This window comes from Bos grunniens, chromosome 1 (genome assembly GCF_055505025.1).
Source record: "Bos grunniens cultivar Pamir isolate PY7600 chromosome 1, Bosgru_T2T1.0, whole genome shotgun sequence".
NCBI classification, from domain to species: domain Eukaryota; kingdom Metazoa; phylum Chordata; class Mammalia; order Artiodactyla; family Bovidae; genus Bos; species Bos grunniens.
In genome coordinates this window covers 88309635-88333103 of record NC_141165.1, presented here as the reverse complement: position 1 = coordinate 88333103, position 23469 = coordinate 88309635, and the positions used below count along the sequence as shown (strand labels likewise).

Here is a 23469-nt window from a genome sequence, read left to right as displayed (position 1 = left end):
CTGAACCAGTCCCCTTGGCTGGCTGGCTAAGCCCTGGTCACAGGCCTATCCTTAGAGTGGAGCATGAACACAGAGAGGGTGTCAGCTACATCCAAAAACATGGTCTAAGAATGGAGGAGAGCCGGTTTCTCAAAGAAAAATCAAAGTGCTGTTACAAAAAGAAGAGGGTGTAAATTGCAAACAGATGGGGAAGATTTCACTACCTAGAGAGTCCCTTGGACTGCAAGGAGATCAAACCAGTCAATCCTAAAGGAAATCAGTCCTGAATATTCATTGCAAGGACTGATGCTGAAGCTGAAACTCCAATACTTCGGCCACCTGATGCAAAGAACTGACTCATTGGAAAAGACCTTCATGCTGGGAAAGATTGAAGGCAGGAGGAGAAGGGGATGACAGAGGATGAGATGGTTGGATGGCATCACCGACTCAATGGACACGAGTTTAAGCAAGCTCCAGGAGTTGGCAAGCTCAGGGAAGCCTGGCATGCTGCAGTGCATAGGGTCGCAAAGAGTTGGACACGACTGAGTGACTGAACTGAGCTGAACTGAATTGGTCCTCAATGTGTGGTCCTTCTACCAACAACATGAACATCATCCTGGAACTTGCAGAAATGAAATCCTTAGGCCCCACCCCAGATCTACTGAATGAGAGTGGGGAGTGGGGCCCAGTAATCTGTGCTGTAACTTACTCTCCAAGTAATTCTGATGCACACTCAAGTTTGAGAACCACCACATTACAGCAGTGGCTCTCAAACTATGCTGCATCTTACAAAACACCTGGGGAACTTTGAAAAAATACTAATACAGCCTCACCCAAAGTGAATTAATCTGAATCTTGAGAGGGATAGGGGAGGAAGACCCAGGCATCAGTGGTTCTTAAACTTAGTTCCACCCTGAAATCACCTGGAGAACCTTAAAAAAAATACTAAGGCCTAGAATTTATTAATAGAAAAACTTCCCTGATGATTCTAATAAGCATCTGTGTTTAAAAACCATTGCCCTACCATCCCTCCAAATTGTCCTGAGGACACTTAAAACATCTAGATGTAGGTTAGAGGATTCAGGCACCTATTTTCTTAAATCCCTAAACTCAAAACTTGGTCAAATGATTGACATTGATTCCCTTTTCTTTCATGTTCATGTTGAGTCTGTTGTAGCAGCTAATTCCACAACGACTGGGATTGTTTCTGTTTGAGAATGTAGACCCAGTGCCTTAAACAGAGCCTGGCACATAGTAGGCACTCAGTATGAATCAGCCTGAAATTGGTCAGTGTCTTCAGTAGTGTTCAAGACTTCCTTTCTGGGTTTTAGACATCACTGGTCTTATTCTGGAAGGCACGCAAGGATGGCAATGGGACTCTTGGGTTGTTGATGCCTAACCAGTCTTCAGAATGGCCCAAAATGTGCTGATCATATCAACTTAAGATGGGTAGGTGTCCCTAATGGCTTTATTTTAATGTCCTTTAAATTGATAGTGAGTGGATTCCTGGTTAATAAGGACCAGTGGAAACATGCCTAATGAAGCCTTTACATGGAGACTAAGACTACTTTAAGGGTCTACTTGTACTCAGATTCTTTTTGAAGTATATTTATAGAGTTCGATCCCTGGGTTAGGAAGATCCCCTGGAGAAGGGAATGACAACCCACTCTAGTATTCTTGCCTGGAGGATTCCATAGAGGAGCCTAGCAGGCTACAGTCCATAGGGTCGCAAAGAGTTGGACATGACTGAGCAACTAACACTTTCATTTCACTGTACAACATTCTGTTACAGGTGTACAGTGTAGTGATAAGTTTAAAAAGCTATTTAACCATTTTTAAATACTGTATTTATAGTTGTTATAAAATATTCACTATATTCTCTGTGTTGTACGATATACCCTTATAGCTTATTTTTTACCTATTAGTTTCTGGTACTTTTATTTCTGAAGCAAGGGTGGAGTCTTCCTCAGACATCTAATTCAAGCCAGCTTCTACAAGATGACATTATTAGCCTCTTGCAAAAGATTTTGATGGAAAGATAATCCAGTGTCACCTGAACACGGGTAAAGAATCCACCTGCCATACAGGAGACCCAGGTTTGATCCCTGAGTCGGGAAGATTTTCCTGGAGAAGGGCTGGCAACCCACTCCAGTATTCTTGCCTGGAGAATTCCATGGACAGAGGAGCCTGGTGGGCTACAGTTCATGGGGTTGCACAAAGTCAGACACAACTGAGCAACTAACAGTTTCAGTTTTCAAACGCAAAGGCCCAGAGGAAGGTTTAACGTAAAAGAGGTTACTCATCAAGCAATTTTGAATCATCTTTGAATTCCTATCAGAATGCCCCAGTATTGGGTGGGTAGACCAAATGTTGATTCATATCATAGCACCCAGGCAGTGGATCAGAAGGAAACAAAGTTCATTGTTAGATGGGCTGAGGGGTCACGATGAGACTGACCAATAGAATGATCACTGAATCTGGGGTTTGGGCTGCATGAGCAATTTGAACTTTCATTTCTGTGTTTCATATCTGGAGCACCTGGGGCACACTTCCTGCTTAACAGTGAGATTATTATTTAAAAACTTGCCAAGAGAGGCCATCAGGGAGGTGGCAGTGGTAGACCCTGAAGGTAGATTTTGACTTTGGGTTCTGTTCTTCCTATGAAGTGAAGATTTTTAGAGTCTCTCTTTAACGTTAAATCATCAGAGCATCATCACCATTCATTCATTCAGTTTCTTTCGATTTAAAAGAGGACTCTTACCTTATAAGGTTTTTTGGTGTGATCGATGAGTTAATGTATAGAAGGCAAAGTCTTATCCTGTGGCTGTCTTTCTTCCAGGTAGGAATTGAGTGACCAAGCTTCTGTTTCATCAAGCTTCTGCTTCTTCTCACAAGCTTCCTTTTTTTAAAAAAATCTAGGGCTATTGCTACCTTATGCGTGCTGTATGTTTCCAGAAATCCCTTCTCCTAAATTTGGACACAAAGGAATGGGAGAGATGTTTTGTGAGTGATAAAACTCAGTGGTTCATGGGAAGGTCCAGTTGGTGTGGTCCATGTGGGCTTCTGGGGGGCAGGGAGGTATAGTGGATATGAGCTTGACCTTGAAATATGAAAAGACTTAAAAAAGGAAACAGCTAGAGATTTAGGTAAAGGAATGATAGACCCACTGGGTGTGGTTAGGGGAATGAATGGACATCTTCCACCACAAGTAAGGTGTCTGCAGTTTCTCTGTAGGCACTCACTGGAATCTCTTAACAGCTACTTCATGGATATGTCTTTTAAAATTCTCTTAGCAACCCTGTAATATGGGGATTATTTTTCCCTCCTATGATTTTTAAATGAAGAAACTGAAGAATAAAAAAGTGAAATGACTTGCCTAAGGTCAGACAGCTAGTAGGGGACAAAGCTTTGAATTTGAACTTCGGTCTTACAGTTTCAAGTAACAACATTGCCGCCCTGGAGCCGATAAAAAGGGGAGGTACTATTATTATTTAACCTTAAATATTTAAAAGAAGGAAAGAAAAGGATAGGTGAAGGTATTTTCAACACAGAGGGGACTGTCCATGTTCAGAGGCTGAGGAGAAGGAAGAGGGAAACCTGTTAGAGAAAAAGCACTATGGAGTCTGGAACCTTCTACATTTGCTTCTTTCTAGCTTCATCAGGTTGTATATTTTAAGCCGGAGCTGACTGTGGCGGCCTTTGAGGAGAGGAAGTTACACTGAAGGAAAAGCACCTGTGTTGTGCTGTGGGTTGTGTACACTCGTCTCCTTGCATGCTCTGTGCCCTGGGTCAGAGCACCGTTGCATAAGGCTCTGGGCCACGCTGCCTGCAGGACTAGGGCAAGCAGCTGGACTTTGGAACTCCGCCCCCAGCCCCGCCCTCCCCGCCGGCCCCTCCTCTCCTCCCCAAGGTGGCTCCGGCTCCCAGAAAGTCGCAGCGGCTGCCGCGCGCGGTGCGGGACGGCCGGGAAGGAGGGCCGAGGTTGCGAGCTGCCTCCGGGGCCGCGGCGCCCGCCGAGGTGCCCTGCCGGCTGCACTCCCACAGGTGCTGGTGCCCCGGGCCATGCCGGAGCGCTGGGGCCACCGGCAGCATGAAGGGCGGCGACCGCGCGTACACCCGAGGTCCCTCTTTGGGGTGGCTCTTTGCGAAGTGCTGCTGTTGCTTTCCGTGCAGAGGTGAGTGTCGGCATTGGCACCTTCTTTTTAGGCAAAGACTGGACCGGCTGAATTGGGGCGGGGGGGGGCGGGGGGGGGGGGAGGCGGGATGTGGGATGGGGGAAAATGGGTCTGGGGAGTGAAGCACGGCAGATGGAGCATGGCAGTTTGCTCCCAGTTGTGTTCTTTGCAGTTTCTGCGGCACTACGCGGTTCTCTCGCTCTCTCAGAGAGCTTCAGACTTGGATGCGGAGCTCCAGTTTGGGAACTCAAGTTACTTATCAGCGACTTTGGTTGTTGGGCGCCAGTCTGCAGTGGGGTGGGGCGCGGATGCGGAGAATGGGGAGAGGTCACTGGGAGCTCTGTGCTCCCGGTAGTGGCAGAGTCACACTTTCCTGCTCTCATTTACATATGGACCTCAGCCGCGGGTTAACAGATGACTCTTAGCTATAGGAATGTATTTGACACTTGTCTCTACACCAGGAACTATTTTTGCCAAGTGACAACTTTATTTGGGGACTGGAGTCGGCTTTTCTGTGCCTGGGCTTTGGCAGGCTAGCGTGGGTTTGCAGCTCTGGGCCAGAGCTTGGCTCATTAATTAACCAAGAACTCTCTATGTACCCAATTAGGACTGTATTTAATTATTATGCTAATTTTAATGTTGTCAAGCAGCTTCGCAGGAAGCAACTCATTTCCCCAAAATCAGCCTGCAAAACAAGATCGTGAGAAGGATGACAGAAGGAAGGTTATCAGTGTGCAGCCCATCCTGAAAAAGAATGGAGCCCTTCCTAGACAGAGTTAGTAGATGTTCCTAACACATTTCATGTCTCTTTAACACCTCAGCTCAGAGGGTCTGTTTCTATGTAGTTAGAAGTGAGAAGATAGGCTCTCACTTGACATTGGTCTTTTAAAAATTTTGCCTGATGGTGTCTCGCCTCCACCCGTTTGTGATGTTCCAGTCTCCATGCCCATCTTAACCTGATAAGGTCCCCATGGAACTCTCTGGGACTTACTGGTGAATAAACTTTATCCAAGTGACCACCATCCTATGTGCCCACCCTACACACAGCTCTGACAAATTCTCCATCCTAAGCAGATATAAGGCCACAAAAACTAATTAAATCTGAAGGACCTTTCCCCAAGTCATTAAGATTCATACTCTCAGTGTTAGATTCTCTCAGTCTCTGCATTTAATTAAAACAGCTTAGAACTGTGTAGTAGCTAACTCTAAAAATCAAAATTCAGAGGGAGAAAGAATTTTAGGAGGTCAGGGACCCTCACAAAAATCCAAGCCTGGTTCAGAACCATATAAAACCGTGGCTGGGAATTGCAAGAAGCGGGTATTAAAAGGGAGAGAAAGCCGGAAATGGCCAAAGGGAATCTGAGTGGGTGGGTTTTCAGTGAAGGCTAGGCTGCTGTCCTGGTGCAGAGTTTCCAAGTAGGATTTCTAGGGAGTCCATTTCCTGTCCAAAGGCAAAATTTGGGAACTTGGGCGGTGCTTATCTAAAGGCCCTGCAGCTGCCTCCTTGAGTCCAAATGTGTGGCAGCCCAAGCTTCCTGACAGAGTAATTCTCCAGGGGTCTTTCAGCCTTCAGTTTGTTTGTGAATTGCCCTGGCTGGCCCTCAGTGTTGTGGTGCAAGGAGGGGGCGGGGAGCTCACTTGGGGCGCCTGCTGGGTCATCTCCTGCCTGCAGGACTGGGAAAGCAGTGGCTGCAGGCTCTGTGGCTTGGAGAAGGGGATGTTGCTGCAGCCTGAGTGGAGGAGACTGTCTCAGCTGAAGACTGAGGGAAGCAAAAGTCCCGAGCAGTGAAAGCAGCTTAAAAGGGAAAAGGAGGATAACAAAGGTGGGTGCCTCTCCCCTTCTCCCACTTTACCCCTTGCTGCTGCTACTGCTAAGTCGCTTCAGTTGTGTCCGACTCTGTGCGACCCCATAGAGGGCAGCCTACCAGGCTCCCCGATCCCTGGGATTCTCCAGGCAAGAACACTGGAGTGGGTTGCCATTTCCTTCTCTGATGGATGAAAGTGAAAAGTGAAAGTCAAGTGTCCGACTCTTAGCGACCTCATGGACTGCAGCCCACCAGGCTCCTCCGTCCATGGGATTTTCCAGGCAAGAGTACTGGTGTGGAGTGCCATTGCCTTCTCCGACTTTACCCCTTACTCTTTCCTAAATTTAAAAGATGTGAAGATGGGAAACTGGGGCTCAAATCTGAGGAGGATGGTGGTGGACGTGACTTTAGCCAGCCTTCAAAAAGCTCCTGGCGCCACTGGGCAGGGTGACAGTGTCTGAGGTGTTGGGTACTGCTTGAGGTTTTCTGCATCTGCTGTAACAGAAGAGAGAGCTCTGAGTCCTCACCCAGCCTATAGACATCTATCTGGAAGCCGACTGAAAATATAAGGTCTTGTACTGAGCTTGAATGCATTGTCCAGAGCCCCAGAACTCTATGCCCAAGCTGAGACACAGAGAAGGACTCAGGAGAGTGTCCGAGGGTCTGATGGCATCGCCAGGGACCTGCCTGGCCTCCCTTTTCTGTTAAACCAGTTTCTCTGGTTGTAAAGATGACTGTGAAGCTGTCAGAACCCATACTATGGTTCCTAAGTCAAGGGGTCCTGGCTGATGGTGACTGGCTTCCATTCCTGCATTTAAAGGATACCTCCTAAAGTCTGGGAAAAAAGGAACCAAGAGGAAGTGGAATGTTTTGGTTATTTTTGACACAAACCTAAGCTGTCCTGGACTTGCTCTGGTGAATCCTAACACTGGAGTAAGAGTTAAGGATTTAGTGATGTGCCTGCTGCTGCTAAGTCACTATAGTCGTGTCCGACTCTTTGTGACCCCATAGATGGCAGCCCACCAGGCTCCCCTGTCCCTGGGATTCTCCAGGCAAGAACACTGGAGTGGGTTGCCATTTCCTTCTCCAATGCGTGAAAGTGAAAAGTGAAAGTGAAGTCGCTCAGTCGTGTCCGACTCTTAGGAACCTCATGGACTGCAGCCTACCAGGCTCCTCTGTCCATGGGATTTTCCAGGCAAGAGTACTGGAGTGGGGTGCCATTGCCTTCTCCAAGTGATGTACCTATGTGGCCTTTAAATCATATTTGGGAAAAATATAGACGAAGTTAGTGGAGCTTGTCTTTGGGTTTGGGAAAGTGAAGAAGGCAGCTGTCTGGTGTTCTTCTGTTCCAGTTTTTGTTTCTGTTGAGTATGAGTGTGGCAGAGAGGTTTGATGAAAGATGATGTTCCTTCCCTACCTTGAAATTAGTGTTAAAGAGCAGGAAAACTGAGAATCATTGGCAGAATGGAAATAGAGATGGGTGAGAAGGAAGGAGGAGAACAAATAACATTTATAACTGCCTTTTTGGAAGTGAAAAATAGCCAAACATGAAATAATGGTGTGTGTGTATATGTGTGTGTGTGTGTGTGAAGGGTGATCAATCATTGATGCCGCGCTCTGCGGAAAGTTTCAGGATTGCTTTGGCTAGTTACACTTTCCTCTACACCTGAAGAAGTGAGTCCATTCTGGATTGTTCTTTAATGATCTTAAGATTTTAAAAAGCAACTTGTTTCCAAGTGATGAAAAGGATTTCAAGTCACCTGGAGGGTTGCTAAGTCCTATGCTGTAGACTGGAAATTGTGACCTCTTAGATCACAGAGCCTGGAGATTTTTTAGACCTGAGTGGGTGGCAGTCAGTTTTAGAGGCTTTAATTTTCTAGTCAACTTGTAATTAACCTTGGGTCTATGGACAACTGTCCCTTCTTGGAAACGTTTCCTGACTACTGGCCTCCTCTGTTTCTCCACAGGGTTCATGGCCTTTATTCATACTTGCTTACTGTTGTATCATTGTCCTTGCAGCTGAAGCCCATGTGCCGACACGGCTCCCCATTTAGACAGTGAACAGTGACTGCTTCAGGAGACTGTCTCAGAGGTGAAAAGAGGAAGCAGTGGTGACTTACCCAGGCTGAGTCAGCTCACAGGAGAGCTGCTGGGATCACATTCCCATGGCTCTCTCATCACAGGGGTGGGTGGGTCTGGGCAAAGGTTATGGGGGTTTACAGGGCGTTTGCAAGCCATTTTCATCTATAATTTCTTTCTCCTCCCTACATTTTCCCAGAATAACTGAGTAGGAACCTTATTCAAAACCTTGAGTGTCCCTTCCCTGGCTCATTTTATAAACTGAATTTAATGTGTGAAACCATGACAGCAAGTTTCTTTAGAAAGGTGTTGGTAACCTCAGAGAGGAACAGAAGTGACCTTCACTTTGGTTTACTTTAGTTCACCTCCCAAAGGACAGAGAGGCCTTAGGACATTGAGGAATACATACCGTTTTCTTTATGTTCCAGGAAGTGCCTTTACCACTATGAGAACTGAATTGACCATTTAACATGTATGTTTTCCCAATACACCTCTTGGTTTTCTCTGCCTCCCAGGAATATACCTTAATCTGGGGAGAATTTCCCAACATACATACTGTCCGCAACCTAGGTCTTATGCTTCTCTTCCCATCTCTGATCCTCTGACTCAGTTCAGTTCAATTGCTCAGTCGTGCCTTACTCTTTGCGACCCCATGGACTGCAGCATGCCAGCCTGCCCTGTCCATCACCAACTTCTGGAGCCTATTCAAACTCATTTCCATTGCGTCAGTGATGCCATTCAACCCTCTCATCCTCTGTCGTGCCCTTCTCCCTCCTTCAGTCTTTCCCAGCATCAGGGTCTTTTCCAATGAGTCAGCTCTTTGCATCAGGTGGTCAAAGTATTGGAGTTTTAGCTTCAACATCAGTCCTTCCAGTGAACACCTAGGACTGATCTCCTTTTGGATGGACTGGTTGGATCTCCTTGCAGTCCAAGGGACTCTCCAGAGTCTTCTCCAACACCACAGTTCAAAAGCATCAATTCTTCAGCTCTCAGCTTTCTTTGTAGTCCAACTCTCACATCCATACATGACTACTGGAAACACCATAGCTTTGCCCAGATGGACCTTTGTTGCTAAAGTAATGTCTCTGCTTTTTAATATGCTGTCTGGGTTCGTCATAGCTTTTCTTCCAAGGAGCAAGCGTCTTTTAATTTCGTGGCTGCAGTCACCATCTGCAGTGATTTTGGAGCCCCCAAAAATAAAGTCTCTCACTGTTTCTATTGTTTCCCCATCTATTTGCCATGAAGGGATGGGATTGGTTGCCATGATCTTAGTTTTCTGAATGTTTGATTCTCTAACTAGTTAATAGTAATAGGGATATCAATTATTCCTGTTTTCCAGTCATAATGTAGCCTAGTAGAAATAGGAATATATGGAATTGGTTGGGGTGGGGGAAACCGGAAATGGAAGCCAAATATCCTTCCTTTGGTACCACTATAAGTCCAGTATTCACTGGTCATGCTGTAGGCCTGTCACCACAGTGGTTCCATGTGCCGCAAGTTGGTAAGTCCTAGCCTGGCGTGTTGCAGTTCACGGGGTCGCAAAGAGTCAGACATGACTGAGCGACTGAACTGAACCTGAGATAAAAAGATAACAGCTCAGACTCTTGTGTTTTTATGCAATGTGTGCATGAGGGAGGAGGGATTCACTTCCGAGTCCAAACTGTGTTGTAGGCCTGCCTTATTCTGGAGTAGTGCTTTTGTTTCTACTTAGCAAAGTTCTTCTTGAATCTTGATGCTTCTCTTCTGCCCTAAAAACACTCCCCATCCTTTTGATGCTGCTCCTCTTCAGTGAGTGTAAGTGGCTGCGTGACCTGCCCTCTCCTTCAAACCAAATCCCAGATTTTCCCTGTCCTTGAAAGAGCATGGATCTGAACTCTGAGAAGGGCTTCTCAAACGGAAGGGGCTAGCTATTCATGGGACATTAGAATTAGAAGTAACTTCAGAGCTATTTAATAGATCTTTTTTTTTTTCTACAAGAAGAAACAGATTCAGCCATTTAGTAGCAAGGTCAGACCTATAGCCCTTTCCCAGCACTCTTTCCGCAACTGTGTTTTTCTCTTCCTGCCCATGCAATCAATTTCTCTTACTCTGGACAAAGACATCTGGGGTCAGCCTCTACCCTTCTCAGTTGGCTTACCCAATTGAGAAGGGTAGAGGCTGACCCCAGGCTGGAACTTGGGTGTTGACTGTGGAATGATCTGTGGTTCCTGCAGGGTGACTGGAGTCACTGGGATCTGGACCTGCCTGGTCTCTTTTGAGCGGCTGTTCCATCCCAGGACCAAAGAAGGCTGAGCATCTCTGGCTCTCCCAGAACAGTTTCTGCACATTGTTCTTAGTAAATATTTGTCCATGTTTTTCCCTCTGGTTCAATTTAATTCCAAGGGTCCTTTCCCCCGCATTTTCCTTGTCTTCTTTCATGAACTGTATGCTTTTGGGTGAAAATGAAGCAATGAAATGCATTCCTATCATTCCATTTTTAAACATCACTGGTTTTTATGTAACACACAGTGTTTTAATTCATTTGACACATGTTTACATGTTGACTGCCTGCCAGCCCTGCCCTGGATACTGGGGGAGAATGGATGGGAATCATAATGGTGCTGACCCCATTGGGCTGTTATGAGGATTAGTTAAGAGAATGTATGTAAAGGACTTAGCTTACCACCAGGTATATAAAGTGCTTTAAAAAGGTTAGCTACTGATGGTAACAGTAATTGTAATATTAGACGTAGAACGCATACCCAGGGGGCTCCCAGCTAAATATGTGGGGTCTTCTGGGTGAAAACACTGCAAATATACCTTCCTAGGGAACTTCATGGTCTTGGTTCAAACCGTTGTCAACTGTGCCTCACTGCTGTAGAGCTGCCACTGTGGGGAAAGAAGGCCAGTATCTATAAGGATGATAGGGATTCCCTTCTTTTTTAAATTAAACCAATTAAAACTTTAAAAAACATGACACTTCTAGTATTATAATCACTGGTTACATAAAAGAACGCTTGAGAGTAGGTACTGGCAAGATACCATAAGCATCCTTGAGTTATTCTTCTCTGAGGGGAAACACAGTGTGTAAGAATTGGATCGTAATTACACCATTATTGAAGTTTAGGTCCTGAGAACCTATGTTAAGTAAAAAGATGTCATGTCCTGCCAGCCCCTTGACTTTGGCTAAGAATCCAGTGAAACATTTTTCTGATCCCACCAGCCAGCATTTGTTGCACATCCTTCATTTGCAAAGATTTGCAGGTCCTCTTCAGGCTGTTTTTGCCTACGTAAAAATCATGACCTGCTCACCACAGCCCTTGAGGTTCTAGACATTTGTCTGAGGTTTGGCCAGTATCTTGTATATTCCTTGTGGATGGGAGACATGGGTAGCTTGGTCTCTTCAGTGACTAATGGAGCTCCTCTCTTGAGGTTGACAGAACCTTCTGTGTTACACTTCCTGGAAGGAGGGGAGCCCTGGTTAAACACCTGTGAGGCAGCCAAGAGGCTGCCAGGTTGACTTTTGCCAGATAAAAAGCAAAGATCAGAGTTACGGAACAAGTCCTTTCACATTTTTCTTACTTTCCTGGAGACCACAGTGAGGAAACTGACAAATTGAAAGGAAGGGAAACTCCCTTCTGCTGCTTGGTTGAAACAGTACCTCATAAAACACCTCTGTATCCAAGATCCTGCTCTCCTTGGGGCAGGATTAGTTGTAGGCCTGTGTTTGGTCTCTTAGGGTACCTTGTATGTGCAGGCTCAGGACTGATCAGGAAGTCCCAGTTTCTTCCCTTCCTCCATTAGCATATCCATTATTGCTCCCAGGGAGAAAGGGATATTACCCTTCCCCATCCAAAAATGAACCAAGCCTAACTGTTCAAAAGAATCACAAGCACGCCACTTTGTGCAGATTTTGGATCTCAGCCTCATACCTGTGTGGTGCCACCTCCTCTCCTCATCTTAAAGGAGAAGAGCTCCAACAGTGGTTACCACTGGAGAACATATTAGAGATACAGATTCTTGGCCCTACTGATTCAAATTCCATTGACCACAACCCAGCGGTCTGCGTTTTAACAAGCTCTCCAGAGGGCTTCATATTTTTGGTTTGTTCTTTCCTCTCCACCCTCTCCTACCTTCCTCCTCCCTTCACCCAGCTCCGGCAAGGGCATCTGTGACCTGCTTCCTAGGGATTTTGCTTCCTGGGGATTGAGAAGTGGGGAGGGGGGTCCTTCCCACTCACTGTTACTTGAGGGGGATGGGATGGGAGGAGGGGTTGGCATTAAGACTCATGCACATCTTCTCGGAGCCCTTTAGCCCCAGGGGCGAGGAAGGGTAGTTACGGCATCCTTCTTCCCATTTAAGACTCCTTCACTTTTGTGATCATTTCCCTCAGACTCTTAATGGTAACTATGCTTAGTTAAGAAAAAAATCAAAAGTTAGGCAAACCAAAAGGCCATAAAAATAAAACTTTGATAACATAATCCTAACTACCTAGAAACAACTACTTAACCATTTAATGTATTCTTTTCTATGTTTTTGCTCCCTTTTAAAATAAATGAGTTCATATTATATATTCTGTTTTTAAACAAGATTTTGCTTAATCTTTGAAATGTCTTCCCAGATAGATGTATTTCCAGGATATCTTTAGTGGCTACAGAGAGTTTTGCCATAGGCAAGACTTGAACTTGACAATTGTCAGGACTGATTTAATACAATGGCTAAAATTTGGTGGGAAGGGATGAGGAAGAGCTTTGGGTTAAGAAATAGATCCTTCCAGAATCAGGTTGTTCAGACAGATTCTTGTGGCATTTACATATCTCCACTCCCTTCGTCGCAGCTTTCCTTTCCAAGGAGTACAACCTACCTCCTTACCCCCGTGAGACCAGTATGCACAGGGCTAGAGCTGCAGATTTTACCCACTCAGCCTTTTCTTGCTTACTTGGTGTTAGGAATCTCCTCAATCCTGAGGCTTCTAACTGTGTAGTTGCTTTCACCAGCAGGTCCAGAGATTTTTCTCTTTCTCTTTTTGAGACATGCCTCCAAAGAGATAGGTCATTTCAAAATGATTGTTATTGGGAAAGAGAGTCTTGATTTACTTTTTTCTGCCTTGGGAAAGCATTTGAAAATACAGATAAATGATGATAAAATTCCATTACTTAGAGAGAGCCGTGTTAACATGTTGAATATATCCTTTTTATCTTTTTTCATGCATGTATTTTTTCCAGAAATATGATATAGTAGTGTTATAAACTTTTTTCACATAACATATTAAACAATTTTCATGACATTTTTGTGAATGCATCCAGTGATATGCCAGCTCAGTTCAGATTGGGATTGTTAAATATTCAGGATTTTAAGAGTGGATGGTTAAGCTTGAGATCAGCCATAGTGGGAGTATTTATACTAAGAGGGTCACCAGACACCACAAATCAAGGTTTTTTGTTTTATTCAGAAATCTGTTTTAATAGTATAGCACTAGATGCTCATTTTATCATGTGTAAATAAGGTTTGTTTTTATCGTCAACCTCCCTATTTTTGGTTGTTTCTAATTTTGCTATTGTCAACAATATTATAATGACCATTCTTATAGTTAAGTCTTGACACAAACCTATAATTACTTCCTTAGGATAAATCCTGTAAAGTGGAGGTCCTGAAAGAAATGACATCCCAAATTTCAAGACTTAGTTGCCAGTTACCCCCAATTCTGTACTCTTTGCCAGCAAGAGTATACTGTTCTTTGTTTAAAGAGGATTAATGAGAAACATCCTCTGGGACCAGGAATTTCATGTCTCTCCTGTTGTTTACTTCTGTTTACATTTTCTGAATTAACTTAATTCTTTTTTTATAAGGATATGCTGGCTGAGAGCCTTTGTTTCTTAAACTATGTTCTGATAGGTATGGTGTAAAAAAATACACTTTGTGAGGGTAATGGATTGAGAGGCAATATATCATAATGATTAAGAGCTTGGACTCTGGAGCCAGAATGGATTTGAATCCCAGTTCTACAATTTACCTATGTGACTTTGTGCAAGTTACATAAACTCTGCCTCAGTTTCCTGATCTGAAAGATGGATCATGAAATCTAGTCATGGAGATCTTCCAAGGCTTAGATGGGTTGACATATGTTGTCACCTAGAACTGGCACGTGGGGAGTGGTACGTAAGTGCTGGATTATTGTTAGCATTAGTGGGTGTATAGACGTCTCTGTGGAACTGTGCTGTCACCTTCAAATGATTTCATCAGTTCCTTAATCATATGAGAAATAGAGCTGAGCGTATTTTGTATGCTTAGTCCCCAAATATTTGAATACCATGTGGCAGGTATTAGACTAGCAACCATAGAGAGTTTAAGATGTTTCTATGCCCCTGAGGATCTTTTAGTTCAACTTGGGGGTGCTTGATAAGTATGAAACAGTAAATAATGACCCCTCCAAAAAAACAAGGAAAATAGTTGCTGAAGACAATAAGAGGAAAGATGCTTCAAGGATCTGCCTGGTTTCTTACTAAAATAATTATGCAGAGGCCGATGGGAGCACAGTGGCCTGGGGATCTGAGAGGGCTTATCAGGAGATTTAGGGTTCTCTCTGGGCCTTACAGGTTTTTAAAAATCATTTTATTTATTTATTGTGGCTGTGCTGAGTCTTTGTTACAGGCTTCTCTCTAGTTACGGTTCACGGACTTCTCACAGGTTTCTCTTGTTGCAGAGCGTAGGCTCTTGGGCACACTGGCTTTTGTAGTTATGGGCCCAGTAGTTCCCGGGCTCTAGAGCACAGGCTCAACAGCTGTGGGACATGGGCTTAGTTGCCACATGGCATGTGGAATCTTCCCTGATCAGGAATGGAACCTGTGTCTCTTGCGTTGGCAGGCAGATTCTCCACTGAACCACCAGGGAAGCCCCCTACAGGGGTTTTTAAAGGGCTGAGTATATAGTGTGCTTAAAGCCAGCAGGGAAATGCAGTAGACCATAGAGGAAAGGTTAGACCCGCCTTCTCAAGCTATGCTAATTCTGTAGCCACCAGCCATATGTGGCTATCGAGGACTTGAAATGAGCCCTGGTCCAAGTGGAGCTGTACTGAAGTGTAAATTACATGCCAGATTTAAAAGATTTACTTCAAAAAGTGTAAAATAGTTCAGTGATCTTTTTATAGATTACATATTGAAATGATGGTGTTTTGGACATATTGGGTTAATATGATATATGAAAATTAATTGTATCTATTTTTACTTTCTACTGTGACTACTAGAAGATTTTAAATGATGTAAAATTATGCAATTTTATTTTTTGTGTAATATAAAATACATGGCTCATATTTGTGGCTTGCATTGTATTTCCCTTGGATGGAGCTTTCCTGCATCTTATAGTCCATGATACATTGATGTGCCAGAGTAGAAAGGATATAAAATTAGAAACTGTCGTCCCACTCCAGGGCTAATCCCAGCCCATTCCCTCAGTCCTCTCCGTAATTCCAGGAGGATAGCAGTCTCTCTGATGCTTGAAGATGCCCACAGGCCTTCTCCACTGAAACCTTCAAGAAAAGCGGTTATACATTTTCCTTTCTGAGCCAATATAGTTTGTGAGGAAACAAGACTGAAATCCAAGTTCTCCTCAGAGAGCTCAGATTAGCCACCTTTTGGGAACAAAATGAGGGAAAGTCTTAAAAAGAACAGTGAACAGGGAGAGTGACAATGTGCTCCCAGCTCCCAACTCTCTAACCCGCAACTGACTGACTTCACTCCCGTCCTGCCTCCTCACGTGACATAAGCATGGCTGGCCTGTCCTGAGGATCTGAGGGACACGATGGGGCTGTGTGGCAGGGTGAGGGTAGCCTCACTGCTCTGACTTGGGACTGAGATCCAGAGGAGATCCCAGATTTTAAATTTTACATCATTTAAAATCTTCTAGTAGTCACAGTAAAAAGTAAAAACAAACAGGTACAATGAATTTTCATATATCATATTTAACCCAGTATGTCCAAAACATGGTCATTTCAATACGTAATCTATAAAAAGATTGCTGAACTATTTTACATTTTTTGAAGTAAATCTTTTAAATCTGTCAGTCCCACCAAGTCAGCTCTTGGATGAACTCAGGCAAGTTTCATTTTGCCATTGAGCTGAATGACGTTCGATGTTTGATTCATTCTGAGCATCATTTTTCATTCCATTTTTGTCCTTTCAAAGCTTCACTGAGTGCTTGACAGAGTGCAGCGTTGTACAGATATTGGGACCATCTCCCTATCTGTGTAGGGAAAGTGTATATATAGCTCGCCTTGTTTGTATGGTGTCATAGATTGCTAGAATGTTACCGCATCACAGAACAAAAGATCTCAGTTTTATCCTTGAGAAGAGCACTTTGGAAAAGATAAAGGGCTTGCCTGAAGTCTTACCTGGTACTGAGTAAAATAATATTCTGTCTGTAGCATACTGCTTATACTTTTATAGAAAAGATAGTGGAATTGCTTCTCGGCCTTTTGGCTAAGACCAAGTGTAGAAAAGACAGTGAAATGTAGAATGAAAAAGTGAATGTTAGCCGCTCAGTCATATCCGACTCTTTTCGACCCCTTGAACTGCCAGGCTCCTCTGTCCATGAAATTCTCTAGGCAAGAATACTGGAGTTGGTTGCCATTCCCTTTTTCAGGCATCTTCCTGACGCAGGGATCAAACCCAGATCTCCTGCATTACAGGCGAATTCTTTACTGTCTGAGCCACTAGGGAAGCCCAAATGTAGAATAGTCCTGCTCTTTTGTTTTGGGGGGAATGGGGAGGGTAGAAGCACTGAATCAAGTCTTCTAGGAGATCCAGCTCTTCGGAAGGAATCTAGGAGGGCAGGGGTCCCAGTGAATGAGAAGTCACTCTCTGGTTCCTGAAACTATGTCTGTGCCACCTGCTCTAGATTTGCTCCCATTGGAATCTGGCCTGCCATGGCCATTTGCATCCGGTGTTTCTAAATGTCTAGAGGGATCCTGGGGGAACTTTACAACTATGAAGTCACAGCTGAATTCCCAGACGCTGGAGCTGAGGTTTAGGTTCCACTCGTCCTGACCAAGTCAGGATCTGTTCCACTGGCCTGGGGTCTCTAGGTGAGGCCAGGCGATACTGGGGACCTTCTTTAGACATATCATGGGGCCTTCCTATTACCTTCTAGGCCTGATGGAAGGTCAAGGTTGATCCAAAGCCAGGCCTGGGTAGCCTGCTCCTATCTAATCAGGGTCTCATGAAGCCCTCCCAAACAACCCAGGGAGGTCTGTGGCTGCCACGGTATTCTGGGGACCTTACTCAAAGTTTCCTGGACTGGTCATCTCTGACTCCCCCAGAACTGGAGGATAATTGGAGATCACAGCCAGTGAACAAAGTGGACATAGCGTTGCCCTTATAAATTTACGGTTTAGAGAGGGCAGCAGATCTCTCACACACACAGATCTCTGTAAGTGTTCTCAATGGATGCTATGAGAGTATCTGTTGGAGGGAGAGAGAAGGAGGTAGAATTTACACTAGGGCAATAGGGAACTGGTAGGAGAAACTGACGTAAGTACCAAAAGTTTTGCTACTGCCATTCTTCTGGTCCCTAAATGTGTATCATTTGCATTCTGAGTCTCATTTAAAAGAGTCTTTTGCAAAAGTTTTGCTCACTATCATGGGAAAACAAACACAGGGGCGTAAAGTAAAAGAGGCATAAAGCTAGATAGTTTTTGGAGGTTCCCTTACTTGACACTGGCTTGCTTCAAGAGCTTATGTGCCTTTCTGTGATCCACAAGTACCTGGGGAACCTGTTCAGTGTCCACAAAGGACCACTGGTGAGGGCCTCACTTTCTAATTCATGACCTGAGTCCTTGGGAGCTGTCATATTCCTCCATACTGTGAAACTGGGATCCAGAGAAAGGGGCTAAATTCCCACTCACCAGTACCCACCCACCTTGGGTTTCCCCACCCCTGCCCCTGGCTCTAGTTTCTGCTTTGGGGCATTACCATCCACAGCTGCCACTTCTTGTAGGGATACACCTCCCTCGTGTGTGAGGACAGTTTTCAGCCTAGTCGAAGTGATCGTCTTCAGTAGTGTTGTAGACTTGACTTGACAACATGTAGGACATTGTACTCGATGGCTTCTGAGACTCTTTCCAGTTCCCATTCCACACAAGGGTTTAAAAAACAGACAATTCTATTTATTTACTTGGATTCTGTGTGAAAACAGAGAAGACCTCAGTAACCTTTTGAGTTTTTTCCCGTCTTTCTAATTTTTAAGTCCCTGTTTCTTTATGCTTTGGTTTGAAAATTATACCCCCTTCCCAATTTAACTTATGTCTTAACCACCAAATGGTGCTTCCACTTGGAGTATAGTCAGCCACCTCTCCCAGAGTGTCTGTGGATCTCCTCAAACAGCCAGCTTCCCAGCTCCTTCCCAGTGAGGTGGTCAGGTCTAAATTTAACTGTGACCTTCTGCCAGCATATGCAAGCTTGGGCTGCAAGAGCAAAACAGAGCCGATCTGTCCTCAAGGGTGTGTGTGAGGCTCCTCCAAAGGCCAGAGCAGCCTTGTGGGGAGAAGAGGAGGACTTCAGGGTAGGGAGAAGTATAGTCATCCCAAGCGACGATTGGAGTTTATCCAGGCTTGGCTGGGTCCCTGGAGAAAGTCAGCTAAATTCTCCACCCTCTTGGTTTCCTCCCATTGCAAAGAATCAGCAACATAACTCACCTGGATTTGCACTTACCGTGGCTTCTTGCCAAGCATTATGCCACAGTTGTGTGTTCACTGTTGCCTCTTATTCCAAAATCAGCAATCCCAGGTTCATGAGATACAATCTGCACATTGTATTATGTAGATTTCCACCCCGGTTTGGTTGTCTGGAGTGTATCTTTGTTGGGTTTGTGTCTTTTTATGTATCGACATGTACATATCTCAGAGACAGGACAGAGACATTGTCCATAATACTGGAATAGCTTTGCACATTTTTATACTAAAAATGTATAAATGCAAAGGATTGAAACTGCTTTAGTTTGTAAAATATTTCTTATTATAATTTAGTCACACCACCAATTTGTGTTTATAGTCATGATTAGCAGCCTACACCATAAAATTTATACATACATATGTGACATTTTTAGAATGGTATCAGATTGTGACTCAGATAGGCAATCTTATTTTTCTGTTTGATCTCTAACAAACAGAGGCAGGTTTGGAGAGGCTACATGGAGTGTGTCTTTCTGAAACGCCCCAGTTTGTACTTGCCAGGAGAACCAGATTGCAAAACTTCTAGAGCTGTGATTCTAGTACTTTGTAACAATGTCCAGTTAGTCTTACAAACAGGGACTTGACTCGGAAGGGAACATGGGCCATTTAGCTATCTTGTGCTCATCTGTCATTTTCTGTAAGTAAACAAGAAGGATTTTGAGGGCAATTCTCTTTTGAGCTCAGGTCTCTAAGGGAAGTGTGAGTTAGAGGGGTCAGACTGAGTTTCCATCCTGTCATTAGAATTTACTAAACTGCATTAGTCTAGTTACTTCTTTATGCTAATTTTTTCATCTTTATACTTGGGAAAATACAGGTATTTACTGGAGTGTATCTCCTAATATAGTCTTTGCTTTCTGGCGCATAGACTGCACTCTGTAAATGCTAGCTTATGAATAATCATATTCTTTCTCATTATCAGATATTTCTCTGTCTTATAGGGCAGTAATTTGAGATGGACCATTAAGTGGGATGGAGGATTAGTGGACATTTTTCAAAGCTTTCCAGGAAAGCAGACCTGAAACTTATTAGACCTCTAATTAATGGCCTTTTTGCCCAATTTTTGATCCGTGGGAGTGTCCATTTTCAAAAATAAGTTGCTGAACTGGTGGGTCCTAGGGCTGGTTCAGGCTGCCAGTTTTTCTTAAGAGGTATAAAGGTCTCCTCCTTACACCTGGAGGCCAGTGTGTTGGGTTCTTAAGCACTTTCTCAGCAGGTTATCTCTAACAACTTTTATATTTATTTGTTTAGTCTGTGCCATTATCCTGTATTCATGTCCAAAGTTGATCAACTTGGATATGCTCCTTTAATTACTGCAGTTATCTGCTGTGCTCTGGCGCATATCTGATCTTCCGTTTATGGCTCAGAAATGTCCTCCCTGTCATCAGCAGCCAGTCAGAGCTTCTTGTATTCAGAAATCGCATTTATCACTTATAAACAAAGAAACTTGACATTTTGGTTATTAAATAAATATAGTATTGGTTAGACTTAGATTACTTTTACCAATAATGAAACTCACAGACCTTCGTGTTCAGTGAGAAAGAGGAAGTAAAAAGTCTCTAAAATTGATTTTCTTTGGGCCTATGTGGAGTCAGGCATGTGATCGTCCTTGACTTAATCCCCATGGCCCAGAGAATAAAATATTCCAGTTATTTTAGGACCTACCCCTGAGATGTGGGTGGGGCTGGAGATTGAACAGGGACAGGGTTTCAACTCACAAAGCTGGGAAATCTGAGGTGCTCCTGTGAAGGGGAAAGAAAGAAGTGGGTGCTGGGGAGACAGCTAGCAGATATCTTCTCTGTTGACCTATAGGCCCCTTGGCCTAATGAGAAAGTGCAGTGAGTTTAAGGACAAGTCAAGTCCCTCTGCCTCCTCTGTTGGGCGTGCTCAGAGGACAGCACCAGCAGCTCTTCTGGAGAAGTAAGGTTGGGTGCAGGGAAGGCCTTGTGAAGAGGTAACATGGGGAGTGGGTCTTGAAGGGTCAGGAGAGATCATCTTCATCCAGGTAGCTGGGCAAAGGAAATAGCTTGGGGAAAGAGGTGGGGTCCGGGCATGAAAGGGAGTGTCTGGAAATGATTTACCAGGTGCCACTACAGCCTCCCCTTTGGTGTTCTCTGGGGAGTCAGCCTACACATTTCACATCTGAGAAGACTGGGGCTCAGACAGATGAAACCATTTTCCCAACAGCATGTGGTTAATAAATTGAGTCCTGGTTTCTTCTCATTTTTCTACTCTGTCTCCCACTTACCCTGCTGCCCGCCCAGCTTGATTCTGATCCTTGCATCAAGTTCTATATTTTTTATTACTGTGCTGGAATTTGGTACAGTTCCATACTGTGTTCTGAAACTATGGGATAGGTTTGTAGTTCCAGAAGCAGCTTTTTCTTGCAGGATATTACTTTTATTTGCATATATAAACCCTGTGCTGCCAAAGCTCTTAACCTAAGTATTGCCTACACACACACACACACACGCACACGTGCACACACTGTTATACCCTAAATAGCAGAGGCCTAGAATGTTTGTCTACTTTTGCCAACATCTGACTGTGATTATCTTTAACCACAGTCACTCTTGTTTGTCTCTTAAAATAGTATCAACTCTCTCAGGGAGGCTGTTTCTAGTCATCACAGCCCTCCCAGAACCCTGTGTGTTCCACCTGCCTTCTCCTGGTAGGAGGGCAGCCTGTGATTGACTGTGATTAATTTCCTGCTCCCTTGTGTTGACACTCCTGAATTCTTCCATAGGGTTCACAGACCTCTCCTAGTGAGACCACTAGATTTCACCTCCAGAGCCCCCTGTTAACCTGAGTAACTGAAAGTGTAGCTTTCCCTGCAATGTCCATCATCCCTTCTTCCTTCTGTGCCTTTCTCTGCCGACGGGCCCTGGACTGTGCAGGGGTCGCCTCCCCCACAGGAGAGCTGCCTACAGGCCCACCTGTGTCTGACCTGTGGGGTGGACCCAGCCAAGTTTTTTCTTTTAATTTGATTGCCTTGGGTCTTAGTTGTGGCACGGTGGATCTTCGTTGGGGTGTATGGACTCAGTAACTCCACAGTATGTGGGATCATAGTTCCCTGGCCAGGGATCAAACCCACATCCTCTACATTGCAAGGAGGATTCTTAACCACTGGACTACCAGGAAAGTCCCAACCCACCCAGTTTTTGGAATGGAATATCCATCTCTGCTGTTACTTGGCATAGATATTGAAAATGTGCACCCTGACTGTGGGATTCTATCTCAAAGAAAGTCAGTATTCCCCTCTGCTAGCCTGTCAGATTCCTTTGCTTTAAAGTAAAAGTTGCCTCATTTGACTTTGAACTTGATGAGAGTTAGAGGGAAATAAAGGTTGTTCTTGTTTTTTTTTTTTTTTCCCCTCATGGTTTCTATCTATGGATCACCCCCCTCCTAACCCTGTCCCATCCTCTGGAATAATACATTATACCAAGCTAGGAAAACCTGCTCTCAGATGGGACCCGATGGTCTTTGAGCAGGTCTTTCTCACAGCATCACCAGGAGAAGGCAGATGAACAACTTCAACTCACATGTGTGGTTCTGGGTGGTGTGCTCTGGACTGGGATCCTACTACTAAGAGATCCCTTTTCTGAAACAATCAAGAGACGCATGGATTGCAAATACAAAACACTCATGGTAAGGATAGAAAAAATAGTCTTATCAAGATTGCTTTTCCATTTTTCAGGCTTTCTCTGTGCTTTGAACAGTGTGTCCTCCAGAGTGGGCATGGGGGTCACCCACTGGGCTGTGGTAAGCCACTCCTGGGGCTACTGTTGGGCTCTATTGCTTGTCCTGAACCACAGAAGTTGTTTCTGCACAACCCTGTGATAGTAGAATTGAAAGGTGAGGCGCTTAATGGTAGAAAATAGGTTTGGGAGATGTAGTTTGCAAATGAGCTTATGAAAGCCCTATAAATATTTTTATGATGTACTGTGCAATTTCCATTCTTTGGGGTTATAAATAGTTCAGATTTTCCTCACTTGCAATTTCAACTAGAAATTTTAAGATTCGTTTTTGTGTGCGCAGATAATAGGTGCATTAAGACATTTTCACTCTCATTTATAATGTGGCCCTTCATCCAAATGAGGGTCAAAACCATAAGAGTATAGATTTTAGAGTCCTGCATACCTACCCTAAATACTGGCTCTGTCACTTAGCACCTCTGCAACCTGCCAGAAAGGACTTAACCTCTCTATGCCACATCCTTGGTGTCAAATGGGCATCGTAATGGCACCTATACATGGGCAGTGTTGTAAGCCTTACACAAGACTGGAAATAAAATGATTAGAGTGTTTGTCATGTTGTAAGATCTCAGTAGAGAACATACAGAATGTAAAGGTGGATGATGTGATATCGCACAACATTGCTCTACACTTATATGGTTAAAATGGTAGATTTTATGTCAAGCAGGTCCCTAGACTCTTTTTTCCACCTGCCCTTGTGGTTCTTGGGGTTGATGGGGGCAGGGTGGCAAGTGCAGCGTCTCCTTGTCCTGGCCCTACCTGATCTCTAACCTAGTCCTCTGTCTACCGTATGCGTGGCCACAGTCACTGGGGGGTTGGATGGGACAGTGCAGATGGCTCTTTGGGACCCACCCCATTGAGCTGCAGTGACTACAGGTGCTGCGTCAGTTTTTGACTCCAGTTACAGAGTTTCAGTAGCTTAGGGTTTTTTGGTTCATATATTTAGTAAAGATGTGTATTCACTCACAGGTGTTTTT

General features: G+C 44.3%; 1 protein-coding gene across 44 annotated transcripts in view; it reads left to right on the top strand.

The window, feature by feature from the left end:
• KALRN (kalirin RhoGEF kinase) overlaps positions 1-23469 on the top strand; it is a 692908-nt gene that overhangs the window by 566348 nt on the left and 103091 nt on the right. For 3 of the 44 annotated variants that reach the window (XM_086402448.1, XM_086402457.1, XM_086402438.1), the window contains exon 1: positions 3891-4154. The exons of 40 other annotated variants lie outside the window; for them this stretch is intronic. In XM_086402448.1, coding sequence (XP_086258574.1) covers positions 4070-4154 — 85 coding nt within the window. In that variant the 5' untranslated portion in view covers positions 3891-4069. Of the gene's footprint in view, positions 1-3880; positions 4155-23469 lie in introns of those variants that run through there. One more of the 44 variants, XM_086402467.1, reaches the window with a different exon arrangement.